The 18,650-nt window shown below is 43.5% G+C and overlaps 1 protein-coding gene across 1 annotated transcript in view; it reads left to right on the top strand.

Moving 5' to 3' along the window:
• Window positions 1–18,151, top strand: part of CCHR8.PART0H1orf198 (chromosome chr8.part0 C1orf198 homolog) — a 59,040-nt gene extending 40,889 nt beyond the window's left edge. Inside the window, exon 2 of the mRNA XM_044080748.1 lies at window positions 16,325–18,151. Within this exon, the coding sequence (XP_043936683.1) occupies window positions 16,398–17,405 (1,008 nt within the window). The 5' untranslated portion in view covers window positions 16,325–16,397 and the 3' untranslated portion in view covers window positions 17,406–18,151. The remainder of the gene's footprint in view (window positions 1–16,324) is intronic.
• Window positions 18,152–18,650: the final 499 nt, after the last annotated feature.

Below are 18,650 nucleotides of genomic sequence, written 5' to 3'. Positions count from 1 at the left end.
CTAAAACTAAACATCTGTACCTGTATCTTGTCGAAGATAGGCTACCTTGTGCTTATCACTCCCACTGATGAGCTAGAATGCTTCCCTCAAACACTGTAAGCTTCTGAGCCCACTAAACCTTTCCAACAGTCCTGGATACAGCAAATCTGTATCTGGACTAGACTAGTTACAGGAAAGGTGGGAAACAAGTGCAAAATGCTGGCTTTTAAACCAGAAGGTTGAAAGAGATGGAAAAACTGCCCCAACGGTCAATAAACTATAATTTCTGGGCCCGAAACCACTCTTGCGGTAGATAGGTTACATAGTGCTTACACTCTCACTGATAAGCTAGAAGGCTTCCTTCCAACTCAGAAAGGCTTTGGGGGCTCAGAAGCTTACAAACAGTCCTGGTTACAGCAAATCTGTATTTGGACTAGACTAGTCACAGGAAAGGCGGGGAAACAAGCTTAGAATTTTTTTTTTGTTTGAAAGTGGAAAAGGAGAAACAGAAGATAAGTCAAAGTTAAGGACCTAAGTGGCTTTCCCTTCACAAATGTTCTGTCTGTATTAGTTAGTGAGCTAGTGACACTAGACTGGAATAGAGCTGAACAGATGGGACTGGTAGAAGTGTCTGAAGTCAAAATATGATCTCACTGTACTCAGTTGAGTGAGCAAATGAGAGAGACCCAGGAGGAGTGTTCAAACACAAATTAACAGAAGGGGTGGGCAATTCCAAAGCCACCAAGATTAATACCAAAACAAGAACAGGGAGGTGGGCAGGAGGGAGAGAGACCACAGTATTCTATAAAACAATTAAATAGAAAAATAAATAATTACAGAGGGACTGACACAATATTCAATGAAGCAATTAAATAGACAAAAAAATGAAATGCAGTACACTGCAAGTTTGTACTCCACTCCACTAGTAATGCAGTTGATTGTAGGGGATTACGTGACCTTCAATTATAGTGAATCCTGTGACAACTATCACTTCAATTTACTGTAATTTTTTGTTGGATGTTTTTTGGGAAGAGATTATAATCCTGATAGCCTTATTTTGAAATTAAGACAGTAACTAGAACATACATGTTATCTTTAACTTTCCCATTAGCCTCATGCATTAAATGGGGAAACTCTGTTTACATTCATATTGTCTATCGCATATGATCGACCGGCCATATCATCTACCAGTTTCCACAAAATCAAAACCACAAAACTTTTATAATGTCGAATCATTGTCGAATTTCGCATATCTGGCCGTTCGCACATTTGGTTTTCGTCGTTTGGGATGTTCGCACTTCAGTGTTCACGGAAGCTGGGTCGACCATATTGCGATCGCCGTTATGAAGGTAAACCAGGAAACTCCTACTTCTGATTCAGCTGTGGTAGTTAATATTCCCCATTTATATATCTGAAAGTTTGCAAAGAATGGCTGAAGTAGAGCAAGTAGCTCCCATAAGCATGAAACTCTTATTTTTCAAAATTTGAAAAAGTACTTAAGATGGTTATTTGCTGGGCATGAAATATTTTGACAGTTTCAAATTGGTATCAGAAAATTATACCTTGAGGTGCAGTTTTTCCATGAAGTAGAAGGTAGAGGCCATTTTTTTCCCCCATTTTACTGATTTAAAGGTAGACTTTGGCGGTGTACATTTGGAAGTGATCTAAGAACTCTGTTAATTGTAAACTCAGTTTTATCTGGAACGCTGTTTTTTTTTCTTTGTAAAAACTCAGTAGATGAGCCTCAGTGTTGCGCTCAGGTGTTGGCGCTGGTCACGGTCTTCACCTACACACTCGAGGGTACGTCTTGTGTTAAGACAAATGGAGTATCTGTATGAGTGATTCTTGGGTTCATTCTTTTACTGGAGTTATTAAAGTTTATTTACAGAATGTCAGTGTTGGTGTTTGCTACCTGACATTCCAAGTAAGTCTGTTTTTTAAACACCCTACACATTGTCCACATACCTGTGGTTTGCTCACAGGTTAAGTAGCTAATGAATGACACTTGTGTGAGATTTGTATAAGAGTGTAAATGATTGTACTTTATTTCATCTTAACCAGGGAGGTGTGCTGGTCTTTCGACCCCTGCTTTTATATAGTGACAGAAGCCTACAAGTATATGCATGATAGTAGATGATAAATACACACACACTGACATGTAGTTTATTTTATCCTACAGTATAGGTTCATAGGTAGGTACTAGTCTATCTGCCCGAGGGCATTTATAAGCCTAGCCAGAGTGTCAGCTTTCGCCTTCCCATTGATTAATTAACTGAGCCTCTGTCAAGAAGAGCCATTGAAGTGATCCCAGGGGTGTATTTTCTGTTACCTATCCACTCGTTAAGGTTTCTCTTGAAGAGTGTTAGGGGCTCTGCCTAATGTAGTTAGTTTTGTTCCAAAGCATGGGGAGTCTCTGACGAGAATCTATCCCTCCAGCATGTTCTATTTATTGTTGTGGCAAGATTTAGCTCACTAGAGTGAGTGGCTCGCAGTGACTTGGATTTCTTTAGGTGGAGCATGTCCATCATTTCTGAGTTGGACATGGCTTTGTATATTAAGCAGAGATCACCTCTTGAGTAAGCGCTATGCGACTGAGTACAGCTGGAGTTTTTCCAGCCTGGCTGCATAGGACATATGTTTGAGGCCAGTAATCCTCTTGGTAAGGTACTTTTGAGGTCTTTCCAGCTGTTGGAAGCATCTTGTGAGGTACATCCCAAATGGGGCATTGTACTTCATGATGGGTCTGATGAGTGACTAGTAGAGGGGCACTATAACATCTTTATTTCTAGATGCAAACCCTTTAGTAATTAGATGGACTACATAGGATTCCCTAACTACTTTGGCAATATGATTGTCAAAGGAGAGATTACTATCTACCTGGGTCCCCAAATCTCTTATTACCTCTTCTGTATTAAGGGGGCTGCCACTTATGTGGTAATTCTTGGGTGTTTTGTTTTTCCCAGACAGGATGACTATGCATTTTTTGGCATTTAACTTGAGACCATGACTTTGACATCAGGTGTCCGTCTCAGTAAGGCCCTTTTGGAGAATGTCCATGTCAGCCGGAGAGTCCGTAATGGCTCCCAGTTTGCACTTCCGACTGGTTTAGAGTTGGACCTGGAGCCTGCTATTTTTACAGTGTGAGTTCTTTCTGTAAGCCAGTTGGCAACCCATCTCATGACGTATGGATTTATGTTCAGGCTGGCGAGTTTTTCTATAATTCCCGAGTGGGGAATGGTGTCAAAAGCCTTGGCGAGGTAAAGGTAGGCTGTGTGAACTACCTTCCCCTCATCTATGGCCTTGGTGACTGTCTCAAAGTCAGCCAGGTTTAGTAGGTATGGTATGCCCTTGATCCGACCCAGTTCGGCTTTAAGTGTTTGGAGGTTCCCAATGTCTTTGTTAATGAGTTCCATGATGATGCACTCCATAGCCTTGCAGACCAGGCAAGTCAGGCTTATGGGGCAATAGTTACCAGGGTCAGTTGTGGCCCCTCCTTTGTGGAGCGGAATAACAGTTGCTGTGCGCCATTCTATGGACATGTAGCCTGTGGAGAGGCTGAGGTTGAACATTGTGTTTAGGTGGGGGGTTAGTTTGTTCTGTAGTTCGTGCAAGACGCTGCCTGGGACACAGTCTGGCCCCACTGACGCTGTGCTTTTGGCTTTTGAAAGGGCTGTTTTCACTTGTGCATCTGTGATTTCCAGGATACTACACTTTTCCAGTATTATTGTGGGCCCTTTTGGGGGGTGAGAGGGGGGTGAAGTTTGCACTGAATCTATCTGCCAGGATGTTGACAATATCAGTGGGTTCAGTATATTGTGCTATTTTGCACTAGCTCAGAGCAGATTTGCGAGTTGCCACTTAGATTCTTGACCTAGCTAAAGAAGGCTTTGTGGTTATCTTTCGAATCCTTGGCTATTTTTCTTTCGAAGTTAGCCTTGGAGGATTTTATGAGGGACCTTAGTTTCTTACTGATACTGATCAAGGATGTCTTTCCTTCTTGGGTTTGCTTTCTTTTGAACTAGTTTCCTCCTCCTATTGTATAGCCTGTTTATGGCAGGGGTCCACCAGGCTGGTCCCCTTCTCTTAGGGGAGTGAGTCTTGGTTTTGCTAGGGATGGCACGATCCATGCATCCTTGTTAGGTGCTCAGAGTGAATTTGTAAAAGTTCCTGCATCTCGGACACTTATCCTTTAGTGTGGGGGCTCTGGAACTTAACACCTCTGTCTTAAGTAAGGTGAAGTTTGCTATAGAAAAGTTTTTCACTGTGGTTTCCTTGGTTGGAGGTGGTGTGGTGTGGACATGGAGTGATTAGTTTATGGTCTGATCTAACCAGTGACAGGTTGACCTCTGGTGTTGAGCACCTGTCATCCATGTTGGTGATGACCAGGTCCAATATGTTTTCACCTCTGGTAGGGTAGTTTACCAGCTGATCCAGGGCATTTGAGTTGATAAATTCCAGGAAGTGCTGGACCTGGAAGTTTGTACTTGAGTAGTTTTCCCAGTCAACGGTAGGGTAATTGAAATCGCCCAATATCAGGGTGTTCGGTAGGACCTTCATGTTTTCCAGTGTCTCCAGAAAGGTGGAGTGGTGGTCCTGGGTCATGGAGGGTGATCTGTAGCAGGCCATAATTTGCATTGCAGATTTGCCTGATGTTAGTTGCACATGGATGATCTCAGAGGTATCATGCTGCGCCACTAACTTAGAGGTGTAGGTATCCTTGATGAATATGGATACACACCCTCCTTTTGTGTTTCGGTCCATGTTCTGTGGCCGAAATGTGTGGTATAAGTTGTAGCCTAGTAGTGCTGGGGTGCTCTGTGGAGCCTTGAACCAGGTTTCAGTTACTGCACAGATGTCTATGATGTCCTTCAAGGATGCATCTGCAGTCATAACATATGGGTTGTCCTGCCTCAGGCAGCCCTTCGGTCGGCTGGATTCCAAAGTCTGGGTCTGGCCTCGGCTGATGTCGCACTTCACCCGACATCATAGCCCCTGGGGTATAAAGGCATCAGCCAACGCCATTTTCCTCAGTCTTTCTTGCCGCGCAGTGCCCGAAGCAGAAGCTGTTCGCAAGTGCCGGTCGGTCAGATCCAGAGATTTCAGCTACCGAAGACTTCTAAAAAAGCTAAGTACCCCTTGCCTCAGCCGATGTCAGACAAAGTAAATAATTGTTTAACTTGTGGGAAACAAATACCTCATAAGGATTTCCACTCTTACTGCCTACCTTGCTTAGGCCCAGACCACGACGTATCAGCTTGTTTAGCCTGTGCTTCCTTCAACCAACGGACACTTAGACGTCGGTCAGAGTTTGCTGAAGAGTTTTTTGGTCCCGCTTTTGCATATAAAATGCCGTCGGAGACTCCGACTACACATTTAGCCAAAAAACGCAAGGAAAAGGACCGACACTCGCGGCCCGCGGTTTCGGCTGAAACCACGGTTAGGCCTACCGCGAGTGTCTCTGTTTCGGCTGAAACAGAGTCCTCTGTTCTTCCTTCGGCCGAAAGCATGCCTCCGACAACCGAGGCCTCACAGGCCCCGGCTGAGTCGGCTACGGAAATTCATACCGAAAAAGCAGGCACACAGGAAGTCCGACACCATTCCGTTGGACATCTCTACTCCTGCACGTGGGGCAGCTAGACCCCCTGCTTCTATGTCTATTAAGGCCTTCTCCAGGGCTAAAGCAGCTAAACTTTCCAAGGCCTTACCTACTAAAGCTCCCTCTCACAGACCTTCCTCAAGTTCTCAGATTCTCAGCCTTGCTGAGGACCTTATTTCTCTGATCAGGGGATCCCAACCTCACCCAGACAGGGCCTCACAACCTCCTCCTGAAAAAAGGCCTAGGACTGAACCCCCTGAACCTCTCTCCTCTGACTATTCCTCGGATGGATCAGAATTATCAGACCATCAGGAAGGACCATACTCACCTTATGAGGATTCAGATGCAGAAGACTCCATTCCTTCTGCCTCCCCCCCAGAAGAATTTTCATTTGGGGAAACTCTACACTCAATGAGGGAACACTTCCAATGGCAGGGTCAGGATTTTTCTGATTCTAGGAAAAGGCTAAGGACTTTTTTTACACTTACCACAGCATAGGCCTTTAGCCATACCACCTGTACTATCAGTTGTTGATGATGCATACAATGATGGTCCCCTGCCAAACCTGACAGATATTACAGGGTCCCGGATTCTCAGTTCCACTTGTATAAGGCCCACGCTGCAGACCCAGGAACCATTTCTCAGGGCCCTAAGGGTGTTGCAGCTGCCTCTGCCAAAAACCCCCTACCCTCTGAAAGAGAATCAAGAGCATTAGAGAGATGGGGTAAAAAGGTTTAGACATCTGCTACTCTTTCTGCCAGGGCTTTAAACTGTCAATTTCACATGATACAGTACCAGGAATTTTTGTTAGATCAGCTGAATAAAAAGCTTTCCTGTCCTGAACCTTTAGACCGTAAGTCCCTTCAGGAGTTGGTACACAACTCACAGCAGGTCAGTAATCATTTCTTAAAATGTGGCTATGATGCACTGGAGGCTTCATTTAGATCAGCTATGACTGGAGCAGTGATTCGAAAGCATGCCTGGCTAAAAGAGCAATCCTTGCCAGACCATGTTAAGTCTAAACTCCTAGATGCCCCTATGGAGAAACAAAGTTTATTTGGCTCCCCTGCACAGGAGGTTCTAAAGAAAGTGGAAGAAAAAGCAAAATCTGTGCAAGCAGTCAAGGATTTTCTGCAGGTCCAACCTCCAAGGTTCAGCAGAAATTGGCCTTCAAAGAATTGGTCCTTTCCAGACACCTCCAGAGCACAGAGAGGCAGAGGTCAATCAAGGGGTGCGTACAGGGGCCGTCAGTGGCAACCTGACAACCAGAGGAGTGCAGCCACAGCTACGACTGCAACCACTTCCACAGGACAGACACAATGACTTGGTTCTGATTCCGCCTACCAGGGAACAACTGGAAGCACCCTTGGGCGGAAAGTTAGCTTTATTTTCAAAAAACTGGCATTGCATTACAGGAGACAAATGGACTTTGCAAACAATAGACAAAGGCTACAGGTTTCACTTCCACACTTTACCAAAAAAGAGAGGAATGCCAAACCTTCCATCAAGCCAGAAGTCAGAGGCTCTAAAACAAATCATCAACTTACTAAGGATGAGAGCAATAGAAAAGGTACCATCTATGGAACAAGGCCAAGGATGTTACTCCAGACTATTCCTTGTACCAAGAAAAGAAACTCAATGGAGGCCTATTCTCGACTTGTCCGCACTGAACACATATCTCATTGTACCAAAATTCAAGATGCTGACCCTACAGCAACTTCTTCCCATGTTGGGCAAGGAGTCTTGGCTGGTGACTCTAGATCTCAAGGAGGCATACCTGCACGTCCCCATACGACCAGATTGCAGAAGACACCTCAGATTTCTTGCAGGATCAGAGCATTATCAATTCTCAGCATTGCCCTTTGGCTTATCTACTGCGCCCAGAGTATTCACGAAATGCCTGGCATCAGTAATTGCACATTGCAGGCTTCAGGGAATTCAAATATACCCATACCTGGACGACTGCCTAATACAAGCGGACAACAAGGCAAATATAATAAAGGATTTGACCTATGTCATACAACTGCTGCAAGCCTTGGGATACACAGTCAACATACAGAAGTCAAGACTAGTGCCATCCCAAAGGATAAATTTTTTGGGTGCAGAACTGGACACAATAACTCAGATGGCTTTTCTCACAGAGGAAAAACAAAAGCAACTTCCAGTTTACTTCATGGCATTGACAAGACAAACTCAGCTTACTGCAAGGAAAGTCCTGCAGGCCCTGGGTTACATGTCATCCTGCATAATCTTGATCCCGCATGCCAGACTGCATATGAGAAAATTACAATGGTACCTAAGGAATGTATGGTCTCAACACAGACACAGTCTAGAAACCATGATACCAATCATTCCATGCCTGAAACAAGAATTCCTGTGGTGGGCTCAGGCCTGCCAGACCAACAGAGGGTTGCCTTGCCACAAACCACAACCAAGGCAGACCATCACCACGGACGCCTCAGACCTAGGCTGGTGGGCACACATGGAAGACAAGTGTATCCAAGGCCTATGGTCCCAAGACCAGCTGAATCTACACATAAATCTAAAGGAGATGCTGGCAGTGAAGCATGCAATCGAGGCATTCAAATCATTCCTCCAGCAAGGACACCTGCTGATAAGGACGGACAATACCACAGTCATGTGGTACATCAACAAACAGGGAGGCACGCATTCCTACCCTCTATGCCGGATGGCAATGGATCTGTGGAACCTAGGCCTGAATCTCAACATTCAACTGCAGGCCAGATTCGTACCAGGGAAAGAAAATTCACTAGCAGACAAGATTAAGCAGAACTACCACGGATGCTCACGAATGGATGCTGCATCCAGACATCTTCAAAACCGTAACAAAGACATGGGGAATGCCAGAGATAGACCTGTTCGCCTCCCCACTCAACCACCAACTGAAGAAATTCTGCTCAAGAGAATACCACCCACAAGCCTGGAGGGTGGACTCCCTTTCTTTCAGCTGGAAGGCCCTGACAGTTTATGCCTTTCCACCTCTCCCATTGATGTACAAAGTTCTACTGAAGATCAGGGAGGAACAGCCAAAGGTAATTCTGATAGCTCCAGACTGGCCAAGGCAGCATTGTTACCCGCTACTGAGAAGCATGTCTCGGACGAACTCATGGCCTCTACCTCTATGGCCTTTACTTCTAACACAGAACAACTACAAGACCCTGCATCCAAACTTGAAAACACTGCAGCTAACTGCCTGGAAAATTGCATAAAGCAAAACCAACCTGTTTTATCTCAGAGGGTCAAGGACATTATCCTGGAGGCTCGCAGACCCTCCACAAGGAAAACATACTCAGCCAAATGGAAGAGATTCCTCATTTGGAGTGCATCAAAGGATACAGATGTCACACTGGCAAACCTAGCACACATCCTAGAATACTTAGCAGAACTGTTCCACAATGGCCTGTCCTATTCTTCCATTAAGATTCATGCTTCAGCAATTTCAGCAGAGTACAACATGGATCCTCCTATCTTCTCTCAACCTCTCCTCAGACAATTTCTAAGAGGGATCAAAAATGTAAAACCTCCAAGGAAACCACCTCTGCCTGCATGGGATCTCAATTTTGTGCTGGAAAAATTAACACTTCCCCCTTTTGAACCAGCAGCATCAGCAGACTTACAGTTCTTATCTTGGAAAACTGCCTTCCTTCTAGCAATCACTTCAGCAAGAAGGGTATCAGAGTTACAGGCCTTAATGGCAGTGCAGCCTTTCCTTATCTTTCACCAGGATACAGTGTCTCCGAGAACCAATCCTACTTTCATGCCAAAGGTGGTATCCAGAGTATCCTTGAACCAAACTATTCATTTACCTACGTTCTTCCCTAACCCACAGAACAGGGGGGAAAAACTACTGCACATCTTGGATGTACACAGACAACTGCGCTACTATCTGGACAGAACTAAGACCAACAGAAAAACTGACCAGCTTCTGGTAGCATATGCAACAGGAGTGCAAGGAAAAGCAATTTCCAAACAGACAATTTCAAAATGGATAGGAAATTGCATTCGATTCTTTTACTTTTTCATGGAAAGACAACTCCTGAAAATATCAGGCCTCACTCCACAAGAGCTACAGCCACCGCTACAGCTTTCCTACAAGGAGTGGCTACCAAAGACATTTTAGAAGCTGCTACTTGGAGCTCCGTGCATACATTTGCCAAGCATTACAATCTTCCTTTATACTCCAGATCCCGAGCAGGTTTTGCAACTGCAGTTTTACAAGGGATCTTAACTACACCATCATTATCTTAGTGCCTCCTCCCCCAGTTTGGCTATGGTATTCTACCCATATGTTATGACTGCAGATGCATCCTTGAAGGACATAGTACAGTTTTGTACCTACCATAAATGTAGATGTCCGATAGGTATGCATCTGCAGTCAGGATTACCCACCCTCCTTCCCCTCTGTGGTATTCCTAGGGTACTTACCCCTCTGTTAGCTAGCTGGGGGAATCTATTATGGTGTATTTGTTTGTATGTATATATACTTTTTGGTTTCTACTGTTTGAAATTTTCTACTTTTATCCAAATTTAGCCTTCCTAGGGGGCATCTGGGGCAAGAAACACTGAGGAAAATGGCGTCGGCTGATGCCTTTATACCCCAGGAGCTATGACGTCGGGTGAAGTGCGACATCAGCCGAGGCCAGACCCAGACTTTGGAATCCGGCCGACCGAAGGGCTGCCTGAGGCAGGACAACCCATATGTTATGACTGCAGATGCATACCTATCGGACATCTACATTTATGGTAGGTACAAAACTGTACTTTCTCCATACTGAGGAGTGCTTCGACCGTGTGCATTTCGAGATTTAAACTCCTGACGTTGAGTAGCATAACCCTCATTTTTTTTATTTGTGCTGTTTACGGAGGTAGGTTTGACTTGAGCCTTGCCTAAAAAGGCAGTATGGGGGCAGCAAGAACCTTGGCCAGTTTTCAAAAGCTTAGGGGGTGACAGGTGTAAGCCCCCTCTTGCGAAGCAACGATGCTTGTCGAGCATGTTTTCCCAGGCTGATAGACGCTGGATCCCCTTTGACACCAGAAGCTTAGCCAATTGATGAAATTGATCATTTTTTTCTTTGTACTGCGGTAACATTCTTGGTGAGGACAGGATGCTACTCTGGGTCATACCCGCCTGGGCTACATGATGAGAGAGCTCCTCCATGTCTCTCCATGTAGTCCAGGGAGGTACGTCTCGGGTCCTTCACATCAACATGAACAATGACAGAGTCATATTTGTACTTGTTCTGGAGTGATCAGAGTGCTTGTGTTATGTGGCGGATTCTGGCTCCCAATAGGCAGCTAACAGTAACCTAACCTTCTCCTTGCCCAGCCTAGTGAGTGGGATGTCAGTGTCGCCTATTACTAGTGTGTTAGGTATGTTATTTCACCTTAAGGGCTGTGATTGTGCGGCACACTGATTTTGTGTTTTATATGTTGTCTGGTTTGTGAGGGAGGTGCAGGTTTTTTGGGTGTCTGCTTTGGAGGTCTGTGATGCTTTTGCAGGTTTTTATTTAGAGCCTCAGAGTATGATTTTGTGTATTTGTATTTTTTGCCACTGCTGGTTTAGTATGTCTATGTAAGGCTGGAGGTGTGGTGCAAGTGTTAACCTTCTCCTCATGACTGCCTGTTCCAGTCTTGGGTGGAGAGAGCTTAGCCTCCATTTTAGCTATATAATTGCATCTGTCGCATATGTTAATGTTTTGTGGTAGGAGAGGGTTGTCTGTGTACATGAGGCAGTTGGAACATTGCCTCAGGATACCCAGGTTCACCAGCTGGACTGGAGAGTATACCTGAAATTGCCCTTGGTCATGCCTGAATAGTAGGGTGTGCTGCTTAGTCACTTGGTTGGTGAGGGGTAAATAATGAGCCTTGCCCTGCTGGGCAATCAAGTGTCTGGGTATATTAGTGCTTGCTATTAGTTCTGAGCAAGTGCTGGACTGTAGGATGCTTTTTAAGTGCTTAGGTTGAGAGGTAGACTACTTTCAAGGGAAAAACTGAAGAGGAGACTTGGTGTACTCGGGATAAATTTAGCCCTAGGTAACCGGCGCTGCCCAAATGTGCAAAACCATGCAAATGCGGTTTTTACAGCAGGGAAATGAAAGAGATATTAGCCCAAAATGGCCTATAAACTACTAACTTCTGGGCTGGAACCACTCCTTCAGGGACAGATGGCTGCTCAAAGCTCCCTCTCTCACAGGTGAACAGAGAAACCTCCCTCTATCCAAGTAAGGTATGGGCAACTCAGAAAATTGTAACACAGTCCTGAATTCAGCACTAGCCTGAAAACTGGTCTATACTAGCTTAGAAAGGGGGAAAACAAGGAAATTTTTGTTTTGAAAAGATTAAGATAAGGTAAAAAAGTATACTTAAAACAGCTTTAAATGACTACAAACAGTAAAAAATACACTTAAAACAGCTTTAAATGACTACAAACAGTAAAAAATACACTTAAAACAGCTTTAGATGACTACAAGCAATCAGAAAAGGCTTCTAAACAAATTACCCAGTTAACCAGTAAAAAGAAATCTCAAAACTGAGCCCTGTTCCTGTAGTCTTCAGACAAGTTCTAACTGCACACTCCTGCTACTGGGGTGCAGGGGAACCTTTGCCAAAAAAGAAGGCCTGGATTAGTGTTTGTGATATACAAACAAAGCTAGATTCAGCAGGCATGGATCTAGTCTATGCTATAGCAAACAAGGCGCACCAATTTCAGTAAGAAACAGTTCAAATATGCAGGCACTATAAGCCTTTTAACCAGAAATTCCCAGCTCAGAAGGGCAGAGTCCAGCCTTTCCTCCTCCAAGAGTGCAGACCACAAACCGTCTTAATGTAAAATAACTGGCCTGAAGCCCAAGTGCTTATACCAGAACTAATACACTTTTTTTTTTTTTTTTTTTTAGAATAGCAGACACTGAGCCTTCAATCAGCAGTTCCCAATTTAGAAAGATGTAAGACCTGTCCTGCCACAACAGTGCAGACCACAAACCTTAATGTAAAACTGGTCTGAAGCCCAAGTGCCTTAAACCAAAAGGCTTAGAATGATATCTACACTTTAATCAGGTTACTGCCAAGCAATAATAAATATAATTGAATACTTTTAAGAAGGCCTGGATTAGTGCTCAAGTTATGCAAACAGAGCTAGATTCAGCAGGCCTGGATCTAGTCTATGCTACAGCAAACAAGGCATACCAGTTTCGGTAAGAAACCATTCAGATATGCTGGCATTATAAGCCTTTAACCAGAAATTCCCAGCTCAGAAGGGCAGAATACATTTTAGATGGTTATTAGTACTGAATGCACAATTGGGTATAACTGAAGCAGTGGAAGAATTAGTTATAGGTGGAGTAAAGTTGGTGTAGTTTATTGTTTAATGTATGAGGCAGTAAAGACCAAGGATCCTGCAGTGAGTTTAGTTTAAGAAATGGGCTAAGAAAAATGTGCCAGAAGTCACTACATTCACACTGATGGCCCTGGTCTATAAAGCAGCAGCACTTGGACTGCTTTTGTTAAGCGGTAGGAATGTGTCTGTTTCCTGATATCTTTCAGTTGCACGATATGGTTTTGCAAAAATACTTTTTTGCCAAATATAAGATGGTAGAGCAGGTTATTAGTTTTGTAGAATTTCCTGATCTCCTAAAAAATAGTAATGTATATTTTAATAAGTATTAGTGTTGGGCCCTAAGATTGATACAGAAATGTGAAGACTGTGAAGCCAAGGAAAATTGGCCATGACAGAAATAGAGAGCCAGTTTGCCTTTTCCCAAAGCAGTACAGTGAATACCAAGGTATATACATCTAATAATTGTATTTTCTGTTTGTAAAAGGGAGGTGTTCGATGAGGGCTGGAGAATTAAGGATGGTGGCTTTTCTAGCTTCAGTGCTTAGGAGGTTAGATATTTCATAAACTGCATGTAGGTGATGTAGAACCTTTTGTGACTGCAGCTGTGCATGTTGAGAGAATGACAAAGTTTGGTTTAGTCTACAGCTAGGTATCTTTGTACTTGGACTGTTGGCAGTGAAGATCACTGGAGTCTAGACTAGTTAGCAGGGTAATGTTGTTTCATGTATTTTTCTGGCTGTATTGATAGCAAAATGATTGTTGCAGTGTATGACCACCTAGGTTTAAATTCTGTAGACTAGATGACCTACATTGGAAGTTGTTAGCTGTACTTTCTTACATTCAGGACTCTTAAGTGGACTGCATGTGAAATTTTGCTAGCTATGTTCGTTGTGGGAACTCTGTCTGAATATGTTAGAAAATCAAAGTAGTAGGAAACCAATACTCATTCCTCTAAGAAAAGGAAACCAGTCTAGTGGACCCCTGCCATAAACGAGCTATACAATAGGAGGAAACTAGTACAGAAAAGAGTAAAATCTCAAGAAGGGAAGACATCCCTGATTAGTATCGGCAAACTATGATCCCTCATAAAATCGTCCAAGGCGAGCTTTGAGAGAGAACTTGCTAAGGACTCCAAAGATAACCACAAGGCATTCTTTAGCTATGTCAAGAATCTAAGTGGCAGTGCTCAGATCTGCTCGAAGTTGGTACAGAATGGCACAAAATACACTGAACCAACTGATATTGCCAGCATCTTGGCAGACAGGTTCAGTGCAAACTTCACCCCCAAAAGGGCCCATAACCATACCAGAAGAATGTAGAGACCCTGAAATCACAGACACTCAGGTTAAAATAGCCCTCTCCAAAGCCAAAAACACAGCATCAATGGGACTGGACGGTGTCCCAGGCTGCATCCTACACGAGCTCAAAGACTAATTTAACCCCTCACCTAAACACACTGTTCAAACTCGGCCTCTCCACATGCTATGTACCCATAGAGTGGTGCACAGGAACAGTTATTCCAGTCCACAAAGGTGGAGCCACAACAAACCTCAGGAACTATCGCCATATAAGCCTGACTAGCTTGGTCTGCAAGGCTATGGAACTCATTCACAGAGACATTGGGAACCTCCAAACACTGGACCCCTCCCTAGTTCGGCTTTAAGGGCAGATCATATCTCCTAAACCTGGTGGACTTCTTTGAGACAGTTACCAAGGCTATAGACAAGGGAATGGTGGTACACACAGCCTACCTAGACCTTGCAAAGGCCTTGGACACCATTCCCCATTCTGGTGGTATAGACAAACTCACCAGCCTGAATATAAAACCCTATGTCACAAGATGGGTTGCCAATTGGCTCACGGACAGAACCCACATGGTGAGAGTTGCGGGAGCTAGGTCTGACTAAACCGGTTACAAGTGGTGTTCCCCAGGGCTCAGTCCTAGGACCCCTCCTGTTCAGCATATACTTCTCAGAGGTACAGATAAGCACAGGAGGACTATGGCTGACCAAGTTCGCAGACAACTGCAAACTAGGGGCTATAATTGACTCACCGGCTGACACAGACATCCTCCAAAAGAGTCTCACTGAGTCGGATACCTGGTGTCAAAATCATGGCCTCGAGCTAAATGCCAAAAGTGCATAGTTATTCCCTTTGGAAATAACAAAGTACCCACAAACTACCACATAGGTGGTAGTCCCCTAAAGACAGAAAATGTAATAAGGGATATGGGGACCCAAGTAGATAGTAATCTCTCCTTTGATAATCCCATTGCCAAAGTGGTTAGAAAATCCTTCTGTGTGGCCCATCTAATCACAAAAGGGTTTGCATCCAGATCAAAAGAGGTCATTGTGTCCCTCTATTCATCAGACCCATCATAGAGTACAACGCCCCTCTATTCATCAGACCCATCAAAGAGTACAACGCCCCATTTGGGATGTACCTTACAAGACAACTGCAACAGCTGGAAAAACCAGAGAAGTACCTCACCAAGCGGATCACTGGCCTCAAACAGATGCCCTGTGCAGCTCGACTGAAGAAACTACAGCTGTACTCTGTTGCATACCACCTGCTCAGAGGTGATCTCTGCCTGACATACAAGGCCATGTCCAATCCAGAATTGATGGACATGCTCCACCTAAAGAAAACCTTATCCCTTGGGCCACACGGTCTAGGGATCTAAACCTCACCACAACAATAAATAGGATGTGCTGGAGGTTGGATTCCTGTCCCAGAGACTTCCCATGCTTTGGAACAAGATTCCAGTCTACATTAGGCAGAGCTCCTCGCTAGCACTCTTCAAGAGAAACCTTGCCAAGTGGATGGGAAACTAAGTTTACCCCGGAGATCACTTCAGTGGCTCTGTTGGACAGAGGCACAGGGAACTAATCTAAGGGGGTGGCAAAAGCCAGCACATGCTGACTAGGCTTATAAATGCCTTCGGGCAGATAGCCTAGTACCTACCTATGAACCTATAATCCTGGTAACTTAACATTTCATTTGTGTGTAGAATTCAGATTTGGTACCCTTACAGCTTTGCTACTAGTACATGTAGGTTGTATGCAACAGTAAGTTGTCTGGGTATGTTAAGGATTTTGATTGTGCCATTAGATAAAGCCAGCAATTAGAGAATGTATGACTGACTGTAAAATGTGCAGAATTCTTAAGCAAGTGACTTAAGTTGTAAGGTGAATCTAGAGCTCTACAAAGATAATTTTCTGAAAAGAAAATATCAGGATTTCCACTCAATTTCTTTAGCATCTCTAGTAGAGAGAATTTCAGTCTGCTTATTGTTTTTAAACCTATTGATACTGCTGTGCTTTGTGTGATATTTGGAATTAAGTTATGATTGTATGGATTACATATTTATCTCAACATGTTTTATTTTTCAGCACTTTTCCACTTGAGTTTCTGAAGCACCACAGAATTTTTTGCTTGCATTTCCCTCCTGCTAACTGTGCCATCATGGCAATGGCTGCCATGCCATCTACCACTGCAGGACTGCACCTGGAAGAAAAGAAATTTGAGTACTTCTCTTCTTTAAATTCCATGTCCAGGAAGATCATGATGGAGAGAAAGAAGATCATGGATGAATATGGCCCTAGGTGGGAGCAGCTTCCTGCAAAGGAACAGGATGATATCATTGATAGGCAACTGGTGAATCCACAGGTCAAGGCCCGCTATGCTTTTCACAGAGCCCAGCAAGAGGAGGTTGTCTGCTACCCCACCTTACAGATTCAGACAGGGCAGAAAGTTGTCCACTTTGGGGAGGAAGACATAACTTGGCAAGATGAGCATTCTGCTCCATTCTCTTGGGAAACGAAAAGTCAGATTGAGTTCAGCATAGCAACCACCTTTGACCAAGGTGGGTTAATCTTTCAGAGTGAAACAAAGCAACCAGGTAAAACTCCACAGGGTGGTACCCAGCCTCAGAAGGCATCTAATTTAGTCCAGCTTCCTAAGACATCCCTTGGAAACAAAGTTGGAAGCACAGATGGGCTTACCCCATCAAGAAAAGAAGAAGAATCTGCATTTTGGAAAATAAGTGCAGAGCGATCCAAACATGACAGTGATCATTCTGAATTTGCATTTGTAATGCCCAGTCAAATAAAATCCCTTGAGAAGGGGGAAAAGCAACCTTCCACTTACCAGAGACAGGATTCTACTCCTAAAGATTTGGAAGAAAATAAGGCTGAATATCTCACTGAGAGTAAACCAGAAAAAATCAGAACCACCAGCAGCATAGCTTCTGCACTTGATTGGGAAGCTTCTCCGCCAAGCAAGGCATCAGTAAGTTCAATGGAAGATGTCTTTGTTGGTGAAGCAGTTGTGTCACCTCCCCCAGTGTCTGAGGAAGAAAGTAAGGAAAAAAGCCCAGTGGAAGCATTGTCTTCAGATTCCCAGCTTTTCTCACAGATTAGTACAAGTAATTTTATCCTGAAGTCTGGCTTTGATTTTTTGGACAACTGGTAACTGATTACTGCTTCACCCAGAGAGAGAGGAAGAAAAAATACAAGACATGAAAACTTGTACACACCGGATTCTCTTATTACACTAGATTAAAAAAATAATGTTTCAGAGGCTGACAAATATAATGTTCAGTTTTTCCAGGAATTTTAATGTGCTTTATAGTGATACAACTCTTTGACTGTTGAAGTAACTTCTATTCACCAATATCATAACTGCTGGGCATTTTATATTTTAACCTATGCATCTACATATTTATTTAATTAATGGTATACCTTAACATCAGTTTGGTGCATATATGTCTTTGTTGAGTTTGTTTAATAATGGTTTGCTATAAATCGTAATATGTTATATCTTGTATTCTTATACTCACTGATATTGTCTTTTGGGCTGTGCCTGAAAATGTATTTCAGTACAGTTCCCTGGTAAACATGGGTAAAAATATGAGGGCATAGAACCTGGCCATAATTTTTGTAGCTTACATTATTCATTAATTTAAATGCAATTTAACCTTATTTATGTCTGCAGAAGTTAGTATAACATTTAAAGCTGTTTTGAGATGGACATACTTGTATGCGTTTGTCTCTTTAGGCATTGAATTGCTGTTTTATTTACCTGTCCCAGTTTGTGGTACTTGCTGTCTGGCAGTGTGTAATGTAGCATTCTACAGTATGCAGATGGTGACTCCTTTGTGTAAACTGAGGTAACCTTTTTAAGGAGTGGAAAAAAAGAATACAAAAAGAACAACTTTTTTTTCTTTCATTGATTTTTGTTATCCTTTTCCAGGAGATCTCGGTTGCAAGACTCCTGTGGATTCAGGCAAACTGCCATAGCAGAGCGTGTAACACTCAAGCCATTGCATACTTCCATTCTTTGTTTCATCTATAATGCAGCACATTGATTTATAGCTGGGGTTATTCCAGACTATTGTTTCCACCCAACGCACATGCATTCTGTGGTTGTGTCTGAAGAGTAAAGCCATGTTGACTGCTTCACTAGCAAGGGCAAGCCGTCCTCAGCTGTTCTCATCACTTTTTTATTCGTGCATTATACTTGCCAAAAGGCTAAGATGTGATTCTAAGATTTATTAAGAACCTAGGTTATGTGGAGCAGAGTTGGGGGCTTTATCATTCTGCATCAGGGAGGTGTTTTTAATTTGAGCCTGCCTTGCCTTCGCCTCAGGACTTTGACAAAGGTAGATGTTCAAAATGAAGCTTTCCTACACTGTTTTATGGTATGTACAAAACTGGC

This window comes from Protopterus annectens, chromosome 8.part0, assembly GCF_019279795.1.
Source record: "Protopterus annectens isolate FY-2018-M chromosome 8.part0, PAN1.0, whole genome shotgun sequence".
Taxonomy (NCBI): domain Eukaryota; kingdom Metazoa; phylum Chordata; order Ceratodontiformes; family Protopteridae; genus Protopterus; species Protopterus annectens.
This window is presented reverse-complemented; position numbering and strand designations above follow the sequence as displayed.